The following is a 19,128-nucleotide window of genomic DNA, read 5'->3' on the forward strand; positions in this document are numbered from 1 at the left end:
CACAGTTAAAGCAAAATTCATCTAGATAAACAGGACAGCAAACTAAATACTAAAACACAATATTTGTTATATTTATTAAAGCCACTATTAAGTTTCCAAATTTTTGTCCTCATTAGAATTTTTGTTTGTGGTACCTTTAAAATTCAGCTAAATTGCATTTTATTTGTATAGTGTTTTTAACAATAGTTATTGTCACAAAGCAGCTTTACAGAATCAAAAGAAAATTATGGAAATGTGTATAAATCATAATGATCAGATTGTCCCCCATAAGCAAGGGCGACGGTGGCAACGATAAACTCCTTGAAATGACAGTAGGAAGGAACCTTGAACCAACACGAAACCCATTTGGGTGATAACAGAGAGCAGGAATTGTTGTGCAGTCATACTGTGTGTTAGGCAGCTGGAAGTTCAATATAACAGATTAAAGTTAATATGGAGTCCAGTTCATTATAGGAGGCTCAGGTAGACTGTAGGAATGTTCAGTCCTGACAATTGAGTGACTTTAGTCACAAGTCCACAACTGTCTGAATCAAATACTTTTTATCTTTGTTTTTGTTTTAAAAAAATGTGCTTGTGGTATTTAAAATAGATGCCACTGGGGTGGACATGCTGTTTTGTGATGTAAGTAAATTCTCAGGTTGTGAAAGAATCTAGAGTTACTTAAGAAAGGTCTGCTATATGTAGTAGGAGGTACTGTAACTTAAAAGAATGAATCTGGAAAGAATGTTACTGAGTATGCCACCCTGAAAGAATAAAGGATTAAGTATCTAATTCAAGTATCTACAGGAAAAAAATCCCTCTATTCAATTATGACTAGGTATAAATACATATACATTCACTTTGGAGGATTTCTTTAAAACCAGTCACAGTTGAGTGTGTACAGCCACCACTCCTCTCTCTCACTCACTCTCACACAAAATCCGAGTGAGTTTTAAAAATCCGATCAATTTCCAGGCGATGGTTGGGTTGTAACTTTTTCTTGGTCGGATATCGAGGATATTTCTGGTCCATTCTGTTTACTCTTAGGCTCGTAGAGATGAATCCATGTCTCATCACCTGTAATGATTCTCTTTTAAAACAAAAAGTAATTTTTTAAAAAATGTAAATACCCATCTCACACAAATCACTGTGTGCAAGTCCCAAGTGAGGCCTCCATTTTTGCTCACACAGCAGTTACAAATGAACTGATGTACAGTAAATTTCCTTTTGTTTAAAACGTGTTAGCGAGGAATGTGACTAAAAGTATATATAGAAAATGCTGCTCCACCATTAAGATTATATGATATATTTCTATTCACCCTTTTTTTTTTCCAACTGTATAAATATACTCTAAACTGTATAAGCCAATTAAATAAAGCGCATACATCATTTGCTTGAATAGTTACAGGGATGTCACAGTGAGAGGAGTATTTTCAGCTAACTTAAAAAAAAAAATTAAAAAAAATTATAAAAAAAAAAAAAAAAAAAAAAAATCGGCCAACAAGAAAATTAAACCCATTAAAGAAAAACCACAGGACATGGACACTGAAAGTAACTTAGGACAGAGCAATACAATGAACACAACTACACACTCATAAGTAAACTGGACTATGTCATGATTGGGTGGTAATGGCTGTTAATGCCGTGGGCAGAAAAGGGCAGGCATAGGCGCAGAGGGGTATTTTTGAACAAAAGAGTCTTTATTCAGGATATAACCAAAACAGGACTCCCAAAGAAACAAAAACAAAGAAACAACCACTTAAATTATACAACCTATAACTGACCAATACCCAGGCTAGAGGACAGGACAAAAAATATAAGCACCATGTTGAGACACATGCTTAAGGATAAAACACAGGCTCTAGCTAAGCATGGAGCTGAAAACGGGGACATGACACAAGACAGGACTAAGGCTAAAGACATGTCAATTAGCTAAACATAGCAATTAGCTACCCATGGTACTTAGCTGAAGATGTCCTTAGCCTAACACACACCTAGCTACACACTAAAGGCAAGAGATACAGAAACACAGAGGCTAGGCTAAAGGACACACAGAGACTAACTACTTACCTATTTTCTAACTCACAACATGACACAACACCGAATAAGCTCCACACACACATGAACACCATAGACTTACATATGAACAGAATTAGACTGGGAACATGCTTAGTAGTTATGGGATAACATGAACTACAAAATAACAATATAAAATAAACCAACATATAAACAAAGAAAAACAATGCACAAAACAAAATGCCCACATAACTGACAGTACATACAAACATTCAATGCTCGACCCAATTTCCCAGACTAATCAGCTCTTTATTGAAGATTTAACGACCTACCTCGGTTCAGGTGTGCTCCCGCATCGCCTGACTGAGGTGTCTTCTGGGAAACTGAGTCTGCAAAACAAAAACTACAAAGGGCAAAACAATGCCCTCTAGTGCAAATCTTCTCTTTTAAATCTTCTGCAGTCCCACTTATCAAGTAATATTTTCTTGCTACTTGGACAGATAATTTTACTGGTGTTAGTTGAATTTCTTAAAACAAGAGACATAAACTTACTTGATAAGACGGACTGGAGAAGTTTCATATGAGAAACAGCTGAACTTTGGATAGATTTTTGCACAGAGGATTGTGAAATTTAACCCTGGTTACTTACATTAAACTCGATCTCTGGGTGACAAACTCCATAGACAATGTGCAAAGCAGGAAAATTTATAATAAAAAATTCATAAAGACATATTGAAATTTACTTATAGACTATAAATTATTAATTGCACCCCAATTCTGCATAAATACTGACTGGAAAACACCCAAACTATGTCTTTGAGGCTAATATTTAAACTATGGTAAAAATTATTAACTGGAATTTTTTTTTTTTTTTTTTTTTTTACAGTGATCTACAAAAGACAGGAGACAGAACAGGAAAGAACATCATCACAAATACAGGGTAAGATCAAATCCAACAACATGATTGTGACACTAAAAGACTGCTGTTATAAACATCTCTTATAACATCTTATAAACTGTTATTAAGTACAGAGTGCTTAGATTATAAAAAACATATAATAGAATAAAACAATCACATAGTGAGAACATTATAAAGAGCTATCAGTGATAGGGCAAAAGAATTTGATCTTAAAGATTAAATATTTGACCCCATGTTTCACCACATTCTACTTCACCATGTCACAGGCACGACCCAGAATCTGCTGCTGTAAATAAATTCCAGAAAAAGTTCAAATTAAATCTGATGAAGAAGTTTCAGTTCTTGAATGGAGTGATAATAAACCTGGGAACCCAAACACACCTGAATGAGATCTACACAGAGCTCTACATTACAGAGGGAGACAGTGGAGACGTCAATAAAGAACATGAGGTAAGACAGATTGAAGCAGCGTCCAGGAGAACAACAACAAAGGAAACACCAATCAAATGCAATGACATCTTTAAGCCCTTATCTGACCAAGACGAACCCATCAGATCTGTGCTGACAAAGGGAGTCGCTGGCATCGGAAAAACTGTCTCTGTGCAGAAGTTTATTGTGGACTGGGCTGAAGGGAAAGCAAATCAGGATGTCCACCTCATATTTCCACTTCCTTTCAGAGAGCTGAATTTGATGAAGGACCTGAAACTGAGTCTGATGGAGCTCCTTCATGTCTGTTTTGAAAAAATTAAAGAAACAGAAATGTCCAGTTTGGAAAAGGTTCTGTTTATTTTTGATGGATTGGACGAGTGTCGTTTTCCTCTAGATTTCCAGAACACAGTGAGAGTGTGTGATGTAACTAAATCTGCATCAGTGCCTGTGCTGCTGATAAACCTGATCAAAGGGAATCTGCTTCCCTCTGCTCTCATCTGGATCACCTCCCGACCTGCAGCATCTGATCAAATCCCCTCTGAGTGTGTCCATCGAGTCACAGAGGTACGAGGGTTTAATGACCCACAGAAGGAGGAGTACTTCAGGAAGCGGATCAGTGATCAGAGCCTGGCCAATAACATCATCACACACCTGAAGTCATTAAGGAGCCTCTACATCATGTGTCACATCCCAGTCTTCTGCTGGATTTCAGCTGCTGTTCTAGAGAGAATTTTGGGTAAAGCAGAGAGTGGAGAGATCCCTAAGACTCTGACTCAAATGTACACACACTTCCTCATCATTCAGATGAACATCATAAGAGAAAAATACTCAAAGAAGCAGAAGAGTGATGAAGAAATGCTTCTTAAACTGGGACAACTGGCTTTTGAGCAGCTGGAGAAAGGGAACCTGATCTTCTATGATGAAGACCTGAGAGAGTGTGGCATTGATGTGAGAGAAGCAGCAGTCTACTCAGGTGTGTGTACGCAGATCTTCAGAGAGGAGTTTGGGCTTCACCAGAATAAAGTGTACTGCTTTGTTCATCTGAGCATTCAGGAACACCTCGGAGCACTGTATGTGCACCTAATGTTTAGGATGAAAAAGAGAAACGTTCTTAAAACGAGTCCAGCTTCAGAACAGAAGAAGGAAGAAATTACAGTTTTAGATTTCCACAAGTCTGCTGTAGTTGAAGCTTTAAAAAGTCAGACTGGACATCTAGATCTTTTCCTTCGCTTTCTTCTGGGTCTCTCACTGGAGTCCAATCAGAAACTCTTACAGGCCTTAGTAACACATACAGGAAGTAGCTTCCAGAAGACAGAGGAAACAGTTCAGTACATTAAGGGGAGAATCAGTGAAGAGCGTTCTACGGAGAAATCCATCAATCTGTTCCACTGTCTGAATGAACTGGGTGATAATTCTCTAGAGGAGGAAATCCAACACTATCTGAAATCTGGAAAACAAGGTGAACTCTCTTCTTCATCACAGTGGTCTGCTCTGGTGTTTGTGTTACTAACATCAGCACAGGAGCTGGAAGAGTTTGACCTGAGTAAATATTTCAGTCCAGATAAGATAACAGATGATGTTCTTCTGAAACTGATGCCTGTGATTGCAGAATCCAGGAAAGCAATGTAAGTAAAGCTGAATATAACAGTTCTACTGTTACAGTGTTAGAAATTATTTAAAAAGTTTCTTTTGAAAATGGATAATACTGCAGGGTATTTAGTCGATATCTGGGAGCCAGATGGTTCCATTTAAGGAGAAAAACACCCCTCAGTGGACTTTTGTAATGAAAGACGAGTTCATGTTTTAGGTTTGATTGGAGTCAGACAATTGCAACTTGTTAACATGTACTGAAACTTTGATTCAAGTCAGTTAAATTAAATTCTGTTTATATGGAGCTAACAAAGATCATTGTCGCAAAGCAGAATAAAAAATATATAAATAAGTTTAAAAAAAAGGGCAGAAATATATACAACCTAATAGTTTGTCCCTGATGAGTCAAGGGTGACAGTGGCAAGAAAAAACTTCCTGAGATGACAATAGGAAGTTTAGACTGAACAGGGAACCCATCCTCATTTGGGTGATAAAAGATTTTTTTTTCAACAGGAATTGTTTTGTGGTCATACTGTGTGCGCTGAGGCCAAAAGTTCAGTATAAAAGGAAAATATTTATATGTTTAATATGTAGTCCACTTTTACTGATGGAGACTAGGGTACAAAACAGTTAACAGAGTGCATTCTGTTTCAGCTGAGTCCAAGACCATCTTGGTGGTCAAGTCATGACACTTTTAAAAAAAAGTTTTTAAACAAGTAAATCCAAATGTAGTTTTAAAGTCCTTAAAAAAAAATAATATTAAACATCTTCCTGTATATATTAGTCTTAATATTGAATAACAAAAATGACTCTCACCATGAATATAGCCACAGACGCTGGCAATGGCGTTAAAAAAGAAAGAAAGAAAGAAAGAAAGAAAGAAAGAAAGAAAGAGATGAAATCGTCAACCAGAAGTGAAGCACCAGGATGTGTCAGACAGGTTCCGGGGGGCAGAAGGGCACAGGAGTGCCATGTGTGTATCTACAGAGGGAGTGTGTATGTGTGTGTTGTGTGTGTGTGTGTGTGTGTGTGAGAGAGAGAGAGAGAGAGAGAATTTAGTTATACTTACAGTCACATAATGTATAGGGTCAATGTATATTTAGTGCAGTATACGAGCAGAGACGCCAAAGTGGACTGACTATGAAAACATAAATAAAAGGAAACATAAAAAGTATGAGAGAGCTTCTGGCTGAACTTACAAAGGACTATTACTACTACTACTATTGCTACTACAACTGCTACTACTACGTGGTTTGGCCTGGCTGTCTTATCTTCCATTGCCTTAAATGTGATAGTGACTGTGCTGATTTTAGCTGGATATTTCGGGATCTTTTTGTTTGTTTGTTTGTTTGTTTGTTTTAGGAGTTAGACGTGGTCGATTGCAATCTTTAGAAATCAGGGCAAACAGTGGTCAATATATGATAATTTTTTGGTCAACATGTTTGTCTCGTTTTATTTTTATTTCTTCCTTTGCTAAAAAAAAACTAAATTGGCTTACCGAACATACATACACACAATGTAGTGTGTATATATATATATATATTAGATTCATTACACACAACTGAAGTAGTTCAAGCCTTTTATTGTTTTAATATTGATGATTTTGGCATACAGCTCATGAAAACCCAAAATTCCTATCTCAAAAAATTAGCATATCATGAAAAGGTTCTCTAAACGAGCTATTAACCTAATCATCTGAATCAACTAATTAGCTCTAAACACCTGCAAAAAAAAATTCCTGAGGCTTTTAAAAACTCCCAGCCTGGTTCATTACTCAAAACCGCAATCATGGGTAAGACTGCCGACCTGACTGCTGTCCAGAAGGCCATCATTGACACCCTCAAGCAAGAGGGTAAGACACAGAAAGAAATTTCTGAACGAATAGGCTGTTCCCAGAGTGCTGTATCAAGGCACCTCAGTGGGAAGTCTGTGGGAAGGAAAAAGTGTGGCAGAAAACGCTGCACAACGAGAAGAGGTGACCGGACCCTGAGAAAGATTGTGGAGAAGGACCGATTCCAGACCTTGGGGGACCTGCAGAAGCAGTGGACTGAGTCTGGAGTAGAAACATCCAGAGCCACCGTGTACAGGCGTGTGCAGGAAATGGGCTACAGGTGCCGCATTCCCCAGGTCAAGCCACTTTTGAACCAAAAACAGTGGCAGAAGCGCCTGACCTGGGCTACAGAGAAGCAGCACTGGACTGTTGCTCAGTGGTTCAAAGTACTTTTTTCGGATGAAAACTAATTTTTCATGTCATCCGGAAATCAAGGTGCCAGAGTCTGGAGGACGACTGAGGAGAGGGAAATGCCAAAATGCCAGAAGTCAAGTACACACAGTCAGTGATGGTCTGGGGTGCCATGTCAGCTGCTGGTGTTGGTCCACTGTGTTTTATCAAGGGCAGGGTCAATGCAGCTAGCTATCAGGAGATTTTGGAGCACTTCCATCTGCTGAAAAGCTTTATGGAGATGAAGATTTCATTTTTCAGCATGACCTGGCACCTGCTTACAGTGCCAAACCCACTGGTAAATGGTTTACTGACCATGGTATTACTGGGCTCAATTGGCCTGCCAACTCTCCTGACCTGAACCCCATAGAGAATCTGTGGGATATTGTGAAGAGAAAGTTGAGAGACGCAAGACCCAACACTCTGGATGAGCTTAAGGCCACTATCGAAGCATCCTGGGCCTCCATAACACCTCAGCAGTGCCACAGGCTGATTGCCTCCATGCCACGCCGCATTGAAGCAGTCATTTCTGCAAAAGGATTCCTGACCAAGTATTGAGTGCATAACTGAACATAATTATTTGAAGGTTGACTTTTTTTGTATTAAAAACACTTTTCTTTTATTGGTCGAATGGAATATGCTAATTTTTTGAGATAGGAATTTGGGGTTTTCATGAGCTGTATGCCAAAATCATCAATATTAAAACAATAAAAGGCTTGAACTACTTCAGTTGTGTGTAATGAATCTAAAATATATAAAAGTCTAATGTTTATCAGTACATTACAGAAAATAATGAACTTTATCACAATATGCAAATTTTTTGAGAAGGACCTGTATATATATATATATATATATATATATATATATATATATATATATATATATACACACACACTATATTGTGTATGTATGTTCGGTAAGCCAATTTAGGTTTTTTTTTAGAAGAGATAAAAATAAAACCAGACAAATGTATATATAGTGTAGCGACTATATATATATATATATATATATACACACACAGTAGCTGATGTTAAACAATTTATAGTGCAGACAGCCAGGACAGAACCCAGGATCCGGGTTCAATTCCTGGCCAGGTTCGATTCCCGTCTCTGTGTGCATTGAGTTTGCATGTTCTCCCCATGCTTGTTGAGTTTCTTCCCACAGTCCAAAGCCATGCAGATTATGCTAATTGGTGTTTTCAAAATTGCCTGAAGTGTGTGAATGAGTGTGTGTCCTAAATACAGGATAAAGCTGTATAGACAATGAGTGAGTGTATTAGTAAATTATCCGGTCATCATCTATTTTTACATAAATAGCAGGGAAAACACTAAAATATGCAGGACAGGTAGTCCTCCAGGACTAGGGTTGAGAACCGTTGGCCTATATGGATGTGCTAGCTCTAGGTGAAGGAAGGATGTTTGGCATTAGTAGGGTGGGCAAAGCATTTGGGGGCATGACTCCTGCCCATGCCTCGAAATGACTATGCATTAGACTCTGGAGACCCATGTGAATGTCCAAAATTGATAAAAGTGAATTTTGTACACATTCCTGTTTCCACCCACCGTTTTTAACCTAGCAGCCCTGTGCTCGCTCTGATTGGTACAGCATGACATGTGACAACAAACCCACCAATTGGAGAAAGTTGATTTAGATTAGTTGTTTTGAATAATACAATAAATAGCCTCGAACACACACAAGCACACACACATGCCAACAATGAACTCCATGCTGCTATTACTGAACTTGTATGGCATCGTACTATGCTATATTGGTGTTTGATCTCAATTCACAACACTGCATTGATAAGATTTTTGCTACTATTAGTCTGATTCCTAAATAAAATTCTTGATATTTATTTTCAGAATTTTACCATTATCTAATAAACACCCCCTATATTGCCTTCACCCTCATTTCCCCTCATCCCCACCCACATTTCCCTATAACTGTTGTACTTCATCAAGCTTGCATTCACCTCCAAGATACATAATCAGGAGGGGTCTCGATCACATGTAGGGGCCCGATCAACTTTCTCAGTGGCCCCACCCACACCAATCAAAATGTTTTTCTATACAAGAAGAAACAATTATTACTATTAATAAAGTTAATAATAAGTCAATATTAATACTATTAATTATTCTAACATTTGTGTTTAATATATTTGTGACTCAAAGAAAAAGTGCACAAAATATATTTTTCTCAGAACTGTTAAAATGGTGTGATCTCATTTTACTGTCAAACTTGTTCAATTGTATACACAGCTGTGTTATTTTTAAATTTTAACGTCTAAAAAGCAATGATAGTTTAACACTGTGTAGATTATTGAATAAAAATAGGTTAGGTTGTCGCTAGTGTTTAAAATAAAAATTCTATATGATATAATTATGACTTTAAAAAATATAGAATATATACAGTATACAGTACTGTATACAGAAGAAACTGATTTGTAGTTATTAAGACTATTAAAGTTGCACATTAACATATTTATCGACTATAACCTACAATATTTATGACTTAAATCTGTCTGAAAATCATCACCTCGCAAATGCCCCACAATTAACTGTACAGTTTGTATTGTATTCATTGTCAGGGACAGTGTGATTATAATTAAATAGATAATTAAAATGAAATTAAAACATTATAGTAATTACAAATTCTTATTGTGTCATATAAATATTATTTTGTCCATAATAATCTATATAATAAAAGAAATGTTTTATTTGTACATTGATTAGAACTCTTTTTTGACTTTCTTTAAATGATAACTTTACATTTCATACATTGGAGGACCTCATACCAGTCTCAGAAAAAAAAAGTTCTGTCTGTCTGTCCGCAAAACTGACTGCACGGAATTTAATTAAACTTTATCAGTCCTTCTGTATTTGCCTGAAGTTAAATCTGCACCTTAAATGAAATCAAAATCAAAAATAGAAGGGACGTTAGGAGCAGTTTAGTGCCAGAATATAAACTGCAAGTTTTGTCCCTTTGAGCCTACAGTCTATGTGATGTTTGATTGCATTTGTAAAATAAGAAGCAACAGTAAAATATTTGAGGATTTGTTTGATTATTTGCTCTAACTTTATTTCATTATGTATTATTTAATTTCCTTCAGTCTCAGGTGTGATAAAGTTGGAGTGAACAGTTGGTCAGCTCTGGTCTCAGCACTCAACTCAGAAACCTCCAATCTGAGAGAACTGCATCTGACTGTGAAAACACTGGATCTGTCCTACAGTAAACTAGGAGACTCAGGAGTAAAGACTCTCTCTGCTGTACTGAAGAATCCTCACAGTAAAGTGAAAAGTCTGAGGTAAAATCATCTCTTTGAGAGTCACAGTAACTATGTGTGTTGTCTTGTAGGGGTTTGGGGTTGTTGTAGCTACTACTAGGATAGTCATAGCACCCCCACAGCACCCCCAAAACGTTATTGTTTATTTAGAACAAATTCTAATTGAAAAATAAATGCAGTAATAAAAAACAATTCTTTTACACCAGCCAAATCAGCTACATGCTCTCCAGCAGCTAAGTAGCTTCTCCAGTAGGGAAGCAGGTATGTAGTACAGAAGTCTGGGTCAAAAACAATATATAATTATTTTTATATTCAGACCAATCAAACCTGATTAAAAGAGAATACAACCGATTGCACGCAATATTATGTATGTAAAATGCAACAGTCATGCAGGAGCTGTGAAATGAAAAGAATGTATGAGAGCAGAGCGTGTATAAGTCTTCAACATAGAGTGTGAGAGTTGGCAGTTTTAATGTAACTGTCACAGAGTAGGTACTGCACACTGTATATGTGTGTAAATGTGTGTGTATGTGTCAGGGGTGTTGCAAATGAAACAGTAAATGAAAAAACCCTAAATTTCAGTGACCCCTTAGCAGCAGCAAAAGAAAATCTCTGGCACCATCCCGGACTCTTACTCACTAAAAGCAGGTGTACAGTGTTGTTTTTTACCTGAAATAGTATGACTCATAATATTTATTTATTTAATCATTTATTTAATATATTATAATTCTTTTTTTATATAAAAATTACAAAAACAAAGACTTGTCTCAGTTACACAAAAAAGGTAAAATTTTTGATTTTATGTATTTTATTTATAAACATTTAACTATTTACAATGAAACAAGCTTAGACAATCACAACAAAATATAAAATAAATGTGTAAAACAAAAAGAAAAAAGCAGCATCCAGATGACAGTTTTAGCTAGTCTTTAGTGAAGATTGGCATTAAAAAAGACCAAGTGCCTGAGCTTTAAGGGGTTGATCCTGTTTCTTCTTTCTTCAAGAGACTGATGTTGTTTTGTAGCGCCTTTAGTTGCTCGTTCTCCAAAGAATCTCCAAACAGCAGATGAGCTTGTGGCTCTTCTTGTTTGTCTCCTGCCACCTCTTCGCCCCCTGGCAGTGGAAGTTGACTGGCTAGATCTTACTGTTGCTGCAATTATTCTCTAAAGGGCTTAATAAATTGTTCTGGTGTCATTAAAGGTCAGCCTTTTGAATCTTCGGTCAGGCACGGTGGTCTGTGAAAGAAAATTGTTGTATTCTATTCTGTGGACCTTTCTGTCCATGGATGCACAAAGAGCACCCACTAACTCTGTCTCTTCACCTGTGGTTACTCTGGGCTGGTGCTTGGCTGTCACTCTCTGCAGACCCTTGTACAGGATTAGCATCTTGGAGGTTGTAACATAGCTGAAAATGAGTAAACAATAAAATAACATTAACAATACTAATAACCGAACAATAAAATTTATGCTTCATTTCATTTGTATATACACTGCTCAAAAAAATAAAGTGTTCTGTGTTCACCACCTACAGAACCACTCCTTTATTGGGGGTGTCTTGCTAATCGCCTATAATTTCCACCTGTTGTCTATTTGCATAACAGCATGTGAAATTGATTGTCCATCAGTGTTGCTTTTAAAGTGCAGTTTAATTTCACAGAAGTATAATTGACTTGGAGTTACATTGTGTTGTTTAAGTGTTCCCTTAATTTTTTGAGCCGTGTATATTTTTATTTCTGTTCATGTATAATCTTCTTTTGATTCAAATAATACAACTAATAAAAATTAAAATAATTGAATCATAATAATGAGAACTAGAGAGGTACGTTTTCTGAAGAAAATGTGAGTGGTGCTTGCCGTGGCTAATCATTAGAGTCATGCTAGCAACATGCTAATAACGCTAGCATCATGTTAGTTACATGCTAATAATATAGCCAGAAACATGCTATTATTAGTTAGCATCATGCTATTAACATGCTTGTTGGAGCTATTTATTGTAAAGTTTCTTTGGCCACTGTGTGGCAATGTGACACATTATAACGGTTGCGCCGGTGTAAGAGCCAGGTGTGTGTGTGTGTGTTGGTACTGTAATTTCGGAAGCACACAGTTTTTGACTGCACAACAGAGTAGTGTGTGGGGAGACTATTTGTAATGCTGTAATTTGTAATAGTGTCATCGATTATAGATTTGGGAACATTGGTTACCATTAAGTAGATTCAAGACAATTGTTACTGGAGCACAAATAAAGTAAGACATATTGCATTGACTTCCGTTTTGCATGGTCTCTGTTTGTATGCGTCCAAGGTCTTGCTTAAATAATACCAACGCAGCAGTGTATTGGAAAGCTGTTACAATGCTAACCATATTAGCATCATTCTAGCAACATGGTAATGTTATTATCATAATGCTAGCAACATGCTAATATCATTAGCATAATGCTAGCAACATGCTAATCATGTTAGTACAGTATCATCACTGTAACAAAGGCTTGTTATCTATTTTGGTATCTGTTTGGATTTGTCAGGATCTGAATGTAATCAAACGTGTGTACACACCGATAAACCTAAGTATATTTCACCCATTGGGCAAGAATGCCTAATTCTTCATTCCTGTTATAATCTCTGCAGACTAGAGGTGGGTAGAGTAGCCAAAAAATGTACTCAAATAATAGTAGCTGTACTTCGAAATATTATTACTTACGTAGAAGTAAAAAGTAGTTATCCAAAATATTACTCAAGTAAGAGAAAAACAGTATTGGGTAAAAAGACTACTCAAGTACTGAGTAACTGTTCCAATCGTAATGTCCGATAAAATAAGAGCGACTTGTTAGTCATTAGTTATCTTTCTTAAATTTGTGACAGTGTTTTCTGTTGAGGTGAAGACGGGTAAGCATAAAAAAAAGAGACCTTACTGGGAGAAGATAAATGCCAGTGCTAAGCAGTGATATTTTGAGGAACTTGCAGAGATCAAAGGCATTGAGGAATTGCTAATTACAAATTACCTATAGCAATCCTGATGTGGTAGCTCTAGAGTGGATAAAAGACTTCTGTCCTCTTGCCTTTATCTACCGAGCTCGAACAGATGCAATTGTGGGACTCAGATAAAAGGAGCTTAGACAGGTAAAAAAGTGGTACTGTAAGCAGGCAGTGCGCGTGTCAGGAGTAAACACCAAGGCACGCACGCCTGCTCACTAATGATGTGGATGTGCGTGTGTGTGAGTATGAGTGTGCGTAAGTCAAATTCAAATTTTATTTGTCACATACACAATCATACAGAGTACAATATGCAGTGAAATGATTTTGTGCGACCACAGAGTCGCGACGGCAGCCACCTAACCGGTGCCATCATAGAAGATAAGGAATAGATACATTAGGATAACGAGGGTAAAAAATCCCCTCCCAGACTGTCCTTCGAAAAGGGCAGTGTGCGATCAGGGGTACAAAAAATACCTCAGCAACGAGCACATAAAAACATGTAAACACAAGACATAAACATTGCAACGATTAGGGTACAGGGGATAGGAAATGTCCAATGTAGGCAAACAGCTCCAGTCCCTGCAGCTAGAGAGCAGGGTCCCGATTCCGCCTGCCCACACTGAAGGGAATAAGCACACGAAGGCGTTGGATATGGGAAAGGTAGAGTGTCTATCTGTAGCTGTTATGTGTGTGCGTGAGTGCGTGCGTGTCAGTTGTAAGCCTGTAACATCCCGTAATAGTCTGCGCCAGGTGTCCTTGAAGGGGGGAAGGGAAGTAGAATTCCAGAGCGTCTCGTTATCTTGGTCTTCGGGGAGTTTGTTATGTCTTCAGCCACGGCCTTGAAATGCAGTAGCTGGAAAGAAAAGGGGCAGCCGAAAAGATAATCATATTTTCCAGGTTTCGGTCAATATCTGCCAATTTCACAGATATTTAATGTCCATCACTGGTCTCCAGGTTTGTCCAAATCACGTTGCATAGCTGCTAGTCTCACCAAGATGTTATCCAATTTGCGGTCCAGAACCACAGTCTGATTACTGACAGCTCTCGTCACCACTATTTCCCAGCCAGCCAGTCTCTTGGGGTTGAGACTGACTGCTTTTAAGATTTTTCGATATCCAAGTATTCCACCTAATCCAATCAGCAGAATCCCTGTTATCAAAGTTCCGAATAGGTAGATATCTTCAACATCCTCCAGAGACAGTGCGGCCAGGCACACAATGCGCCACTTCTCCCAACCGTCCATCGTGTATCCAGCAGCAAACGTCCCAGCAGGACAAGTAGGTTCCCCAGAACCCACACTTCTCGTCGAGAAGATCGTGTCAATTTCATTCAGAGACCACTTGATCAAATCCATATTCCTTTTTATTTTCAAGAGCAAGGCGAGGAGAGTCTCTGAATAGTATCACAAGACAGACAAGAGAAGCAAGCGGGGAGAGATAAGGGACGGAGAGCAGATGCGACCGCCTTCGTCAAGAGCCAAGAGGGAAGTGTTGGTGTGTTTATGTATGCTAGTATGAGTTAGGGGTGTATTGTTTACAAAAAGTAAACAAATAAAATAATAATAAAAAAAACACATTAATTGACACTTTTATGCACATGAAACCTTCTGATTGTCTTAAGAGAAAATCTCCCATTAACAAACGTGTTGGAATGTCAGCACCTTTGCCGATGTTACACTGAGCCCAAATACTGTTTCAAGTTGGTTTTGTCACGCTCTCAGCATTTTGCGCTGATCTAAGACCGCTCTTGTCCTTTGACATTTCCTCTCTCACGCTGTCAGACTTTTCATCATGCGGTCATGTTTTCCCACGCTGTCATCGCTCCAAACACGCCCAGCCGGCACACCGGTTTCTCATCTGGCGCTGATTTCATCCAGCTTATAAGGATTTATTGTGAATTATTATTTATGCCGCTGAATTATTGTGTGTTGTTTCGCCGCAGTTTTTTCGCATTTCTGTTCATGGTTTTTCATGTTGCCGATTTCGCTGTGTTTCTCGTTTTTTGCCTCTCGTCTCACGATTTGGATTTTTTCACCACGCTTGGATTTAACGGCTTTGAACTTTCGCTTTCGTTTCTCGACCACGGCTCAGTTTCACGTTCTGGCAAGACGGCATCGCGGACGGACTTCACGACTCTAAACAAACACTTCCGCTTTCACGACCACGGATCTACCTCACGTCTCGGCGCCGATGCAACGCTACAGATCTCATATCTCTGCCCCACGCCTCCGCTCTCCCTACGGCGGTACCATAGAAGATCTGGAAGGCTCATGACCTGAACCTGCACCTGGGTCCACCTGCACAGCCCTCGATCTGCGCGCCCGCAACAGAATAATCCAGCCACCACTATGGATCCAGCAGGTTTAAACAGAGTGAGACAGGCACTGGAGGGCCAAGGCGCACTCCTCAATAAACACCAAGAGAACCTTATTGCCACAAGAAGGGCTCTAGCTGACATCGTTTCTCAAGTGCAGCTTCTCCAGGCGCCTACAGGAGCCTACAGGAACTTGTCATTTAATTTTCTCCCGAGGTCTGGAAGAGCACCGGCACCATGTTCGCAAGGTTCTGCAGAGGCTCCTAGAAAACAACCTCTTCGTTAAAGCTGAAAAGTGTGAGTTCCATACAACCTCCACAACGTTCCTAGGTTTCGTTATCTCTCCCTTCAGACTGGAGATGGAGCCAGCCAAGGTCCAGGCCGTCTCCCACTGGCCCACGCCAGCCTCCCAACGTGACCTCCAACGGTTCCTGGGGTTCGCGAACTTCTAACACCGCTTTATTCGGGGTTACAGTTCCGTCGCCGCTCCCCTAACCTACCTGACTTCCCCAAAGACGCGATTCTACTGGAACGAGGAGGCAGACAAGGCTTTAAAAGACGGTTTACCTCAGCCCCCATTCTCACCATACCCGACCCATCTCGCCAGTTTGTGGTAGAAGTGGAGGCCTCCAACACTGGCGTTGGGGGAATCCTCTCCCAAAGGTCCCCATGAGACAACAAGCTGCACCCCTGCTCGTTCTATTCCTGCTGTCTATCTCCGGCCGAGAGGAATTATGATGTAGGTGACCGAGAGCTCCTAGTCATCAAGCTAGCGCTGGAGGAGTGGAGACATTGGCTGGAGGAGACTGAGCTTATCTTCATAGTGTAGACCGATCATAGGAACCTAGACTACCTACGCAACGCCAAAAGGCTCAATGCCTGTCAAGCTCAGGGGTCGTTATTCTTCTCTAGGTTCAACTTCACTCTGTCCTACCGCCCAGGTTCTAAAAACACTAAGCCTGATGCCCTCTCACGTCAGTTCACCCCCACCCCCCCCACACAGGATCCCGCACCATATAGCTAAATTTTGCCATCGCGTTGTCTCATTGTCTTATTGAAACTAAAGTCAAGCAGGCATTGACTCAAGAGCGCGGCCCAAGCAATATCCCTCCAGATCGTCTCTTTGTTCCCCTCTGTCTGCGCCCACAGGTCCTGGAGTGGGGTCTTCGATCCAACTTGTCCTGTCACTCAGGCTCTGCCCAAACATTGTTTATCATTTAACAGCACTTCTGATGGCCCAAGATGGGGAGGGATGTTTCCAGCTTTGTGGCAGCCTGCGACATCTGCACTCACTATGAAACCCCACAACCGCCCTCCAGCTGGTCTCCTCAGACCCCTACCCATACCTCACTGCCCTTGGTCGCACATCTCGCTGGATTTCGTAACAGGCCTACCCCCATCTGATGGAAATACCTGCATCATGACCATCGTTGACCGCTTCTCCAAATCCGTCCACCTGGTTCCACTCCCCAAACTTCCTTCCACCAAAGAGACTGCAGAGCAGTTGATCCTCCATGTTTTTTGTCTCCATGACCTCCCCACTGACATAGTCTCAGATTGTGGCCCTCAATTTGCCTCACGCTTCTGGAGGGCAACATTTTGTGCGCGGCTGTAAACGTACATGGTTACGAGCCAGACAATCCCTGCTGCAGGCATCCAGGTCATACAAGAGACAGGCGGACCGCCATCGCTCCAAACCCCCAGGTATCATGTAGGAGACAGAGTCATGCTCGCCACCAGGGACATACCCCTAAAGACCCTCGCAAGCTCTTCCCACGCCCATTTTCAATAACCAAGCTAATCAACCTGTGCACAGTCCGACTTTTACTTCCCTCGTCCATGCGACACATTCACCCCACCTTCCACGTATCCCAGCTACGATGCATCGTAAATTGTCCTCTAAGACAATTTACTAATCTAACACGCCCCCGCACCGCCCCGCCGGCACACTGGTTTTTCATCTCGCGCTGATTTTATCTGTGCAGAGCGCTGTCTCGCCGCTGGATTATTGTGTGTTGTTTCGCCGCAGTTTCTGTTTCGCTGCAGTTTAAGTTGCACTGGCTGCAACTTGGGGTCTGTAAACTTCTACACACGATGCACACAGGTACCTTTGGCCCACTTTGTTGTCTACATCAGACGTTCAATGCACGTCAGATTCACTGCGACAACTATGTGCTACAGTACGTGACACTTCAGAGGCAGTCTCAGCTACCTAATTAGTCACTACCAGTTAACGTTAGCAAATTGCGTGCTAAACACGTGCCATGAATGTGCACCATGCTATAACCGGAGCTAACAGGGTAAACTTGTAAATTAACCACCTAAATTAAACACCACCGAAATTAAACAAAAGTTCACTTGCTTTTATAGTTTTCACTTATTTTTTTTCTCCCGTTTTTTTTGTGTCTGTGCTTTTTTTTCCCCTCTCTTCTGTGACACGCTCTCTTTTTTCTAAAAAACAGCTTCAGCCTGGATTCGTTCTGACCAGTTCTCTCTCTTAACTCCACCCAATCGCAGCAACCCAAATCACAAGCAGCCTGCATACTTGTCAAAATAAAAGCCTCTAACTGGAGCTCCTGTTACAATATTATGTGCTCAGGCTGGCTTGAACAGCTTAGCATGCTCAAACTGGTGCAAAAACAGGGTTGCAGGCTCACTGGTCCGTGTTGGCAGCTTTAGAGGAAGAGAGTGGATTCTCATGGGCAGCGGCACCTGCAGGTTTTTAACTCAGCTTAACTTCATTCGCTGTAGCGGCAACTGGCCCTGCCAAGCCATCCATAGAGGCAGCCTTAGTGTGAGCCCTTGTGACCTCTGACATATGGATGGCTTTTGCTTTTTGGCAGCTGGATTGTGAAAGCTGGTGCTTGCTGTACATGAAAGTGCCGTGGCAGTGTGCAGAATCCTTTGGCCTGCAACGCAACGGTTAGTTTACTTGCCTTTGCAGTCCTTGGCCTGGCATGGCTCCAGACTTTCCTGTTTCCTGTTTCCAGACTAGTGATGGCTGACATGCTATCTGATACAGTTATCACCTCTACTTAATAATTTTTCTCCACCCATTTAAGTGTTTTGTATACCTGTGAGTTCAACCGTATAGTCTGATAGTTGGTCAGTTGTTCTTTCCTTAGCAGTTATCTTGTACTGTGGAATGTAGAACACTTGTCCCTGTTCATGCTGTACCCGGATCTTTTGAGCCCTATGTATACAGTTAAATCTTGGATTGCGAGCAAATTAATTCTGGAAGGGTGCTTGTATATCAAAACATTCATAAACACCCATAAAAAATAATAGAAACTCTGACGAATTATTTCACAACCCAAAAATATTTATATATGGTCTAGGAAAAGCTAATATAGCATATAAGCATATATTTATATATGGGGGGGGGGAGCTAATATAGGTAAAAGTAT

The 19,128-nt window shown here is 40.0% G+C and overlaps 1 protein-coding gene across 2 annotated transcripts in view; it reads left to right on the forward strand.

Moving 5' to 3' along the window:
* LOC128533813 (NACHT, LRR and PYD domains-containing protein 12-like) overlaps positions 1-19,128 on the forward strand; it is a 470,287-nt gene that overhangs the window by 427,022 nt on the left and 24,137 nt on the right. Inside the window, exons 1-3 of one of the 2 annotated variants that reach the window (XM_053508073.1) lie at positions 1,815-2,935; positions 3,181-4,968; positions 10,264-10,458. In XM_053508073.1, the coding sequence (XP_053364048.1) occupies positions 2,832-2,935; positions 3,181-4,968; positions 10,264-10,458 (2,087 nt within the window). In that variant the 5' untranslated portion in view covers positions 1,815-2,831. Of the gene's footprint in view, positions 1-1,814; positions 2,936-3,180; positions 4,969-10,263; positions 10,459-19,128 lie in introns of those variants that run through there. The other variant, XM_053508074.1, reaches the window with a different exon arrangement.

The sequence above is a fragment of the Clarias gariepinus genome, chromosome 12, assembly GCF_024256425.1.
Source record: "Clarias gariepinus isolate MV-2021 ecotype Netherlands chromosome 12, CGAR_prim_01v2, whole genome shotgun sequence".
NCBI classification, from domain to species: Eukaryota; Metazoa; Chordata; class Actinopteri; order Siluriformes; family Clariidae; genus Clarias; species Clarias gariepinus.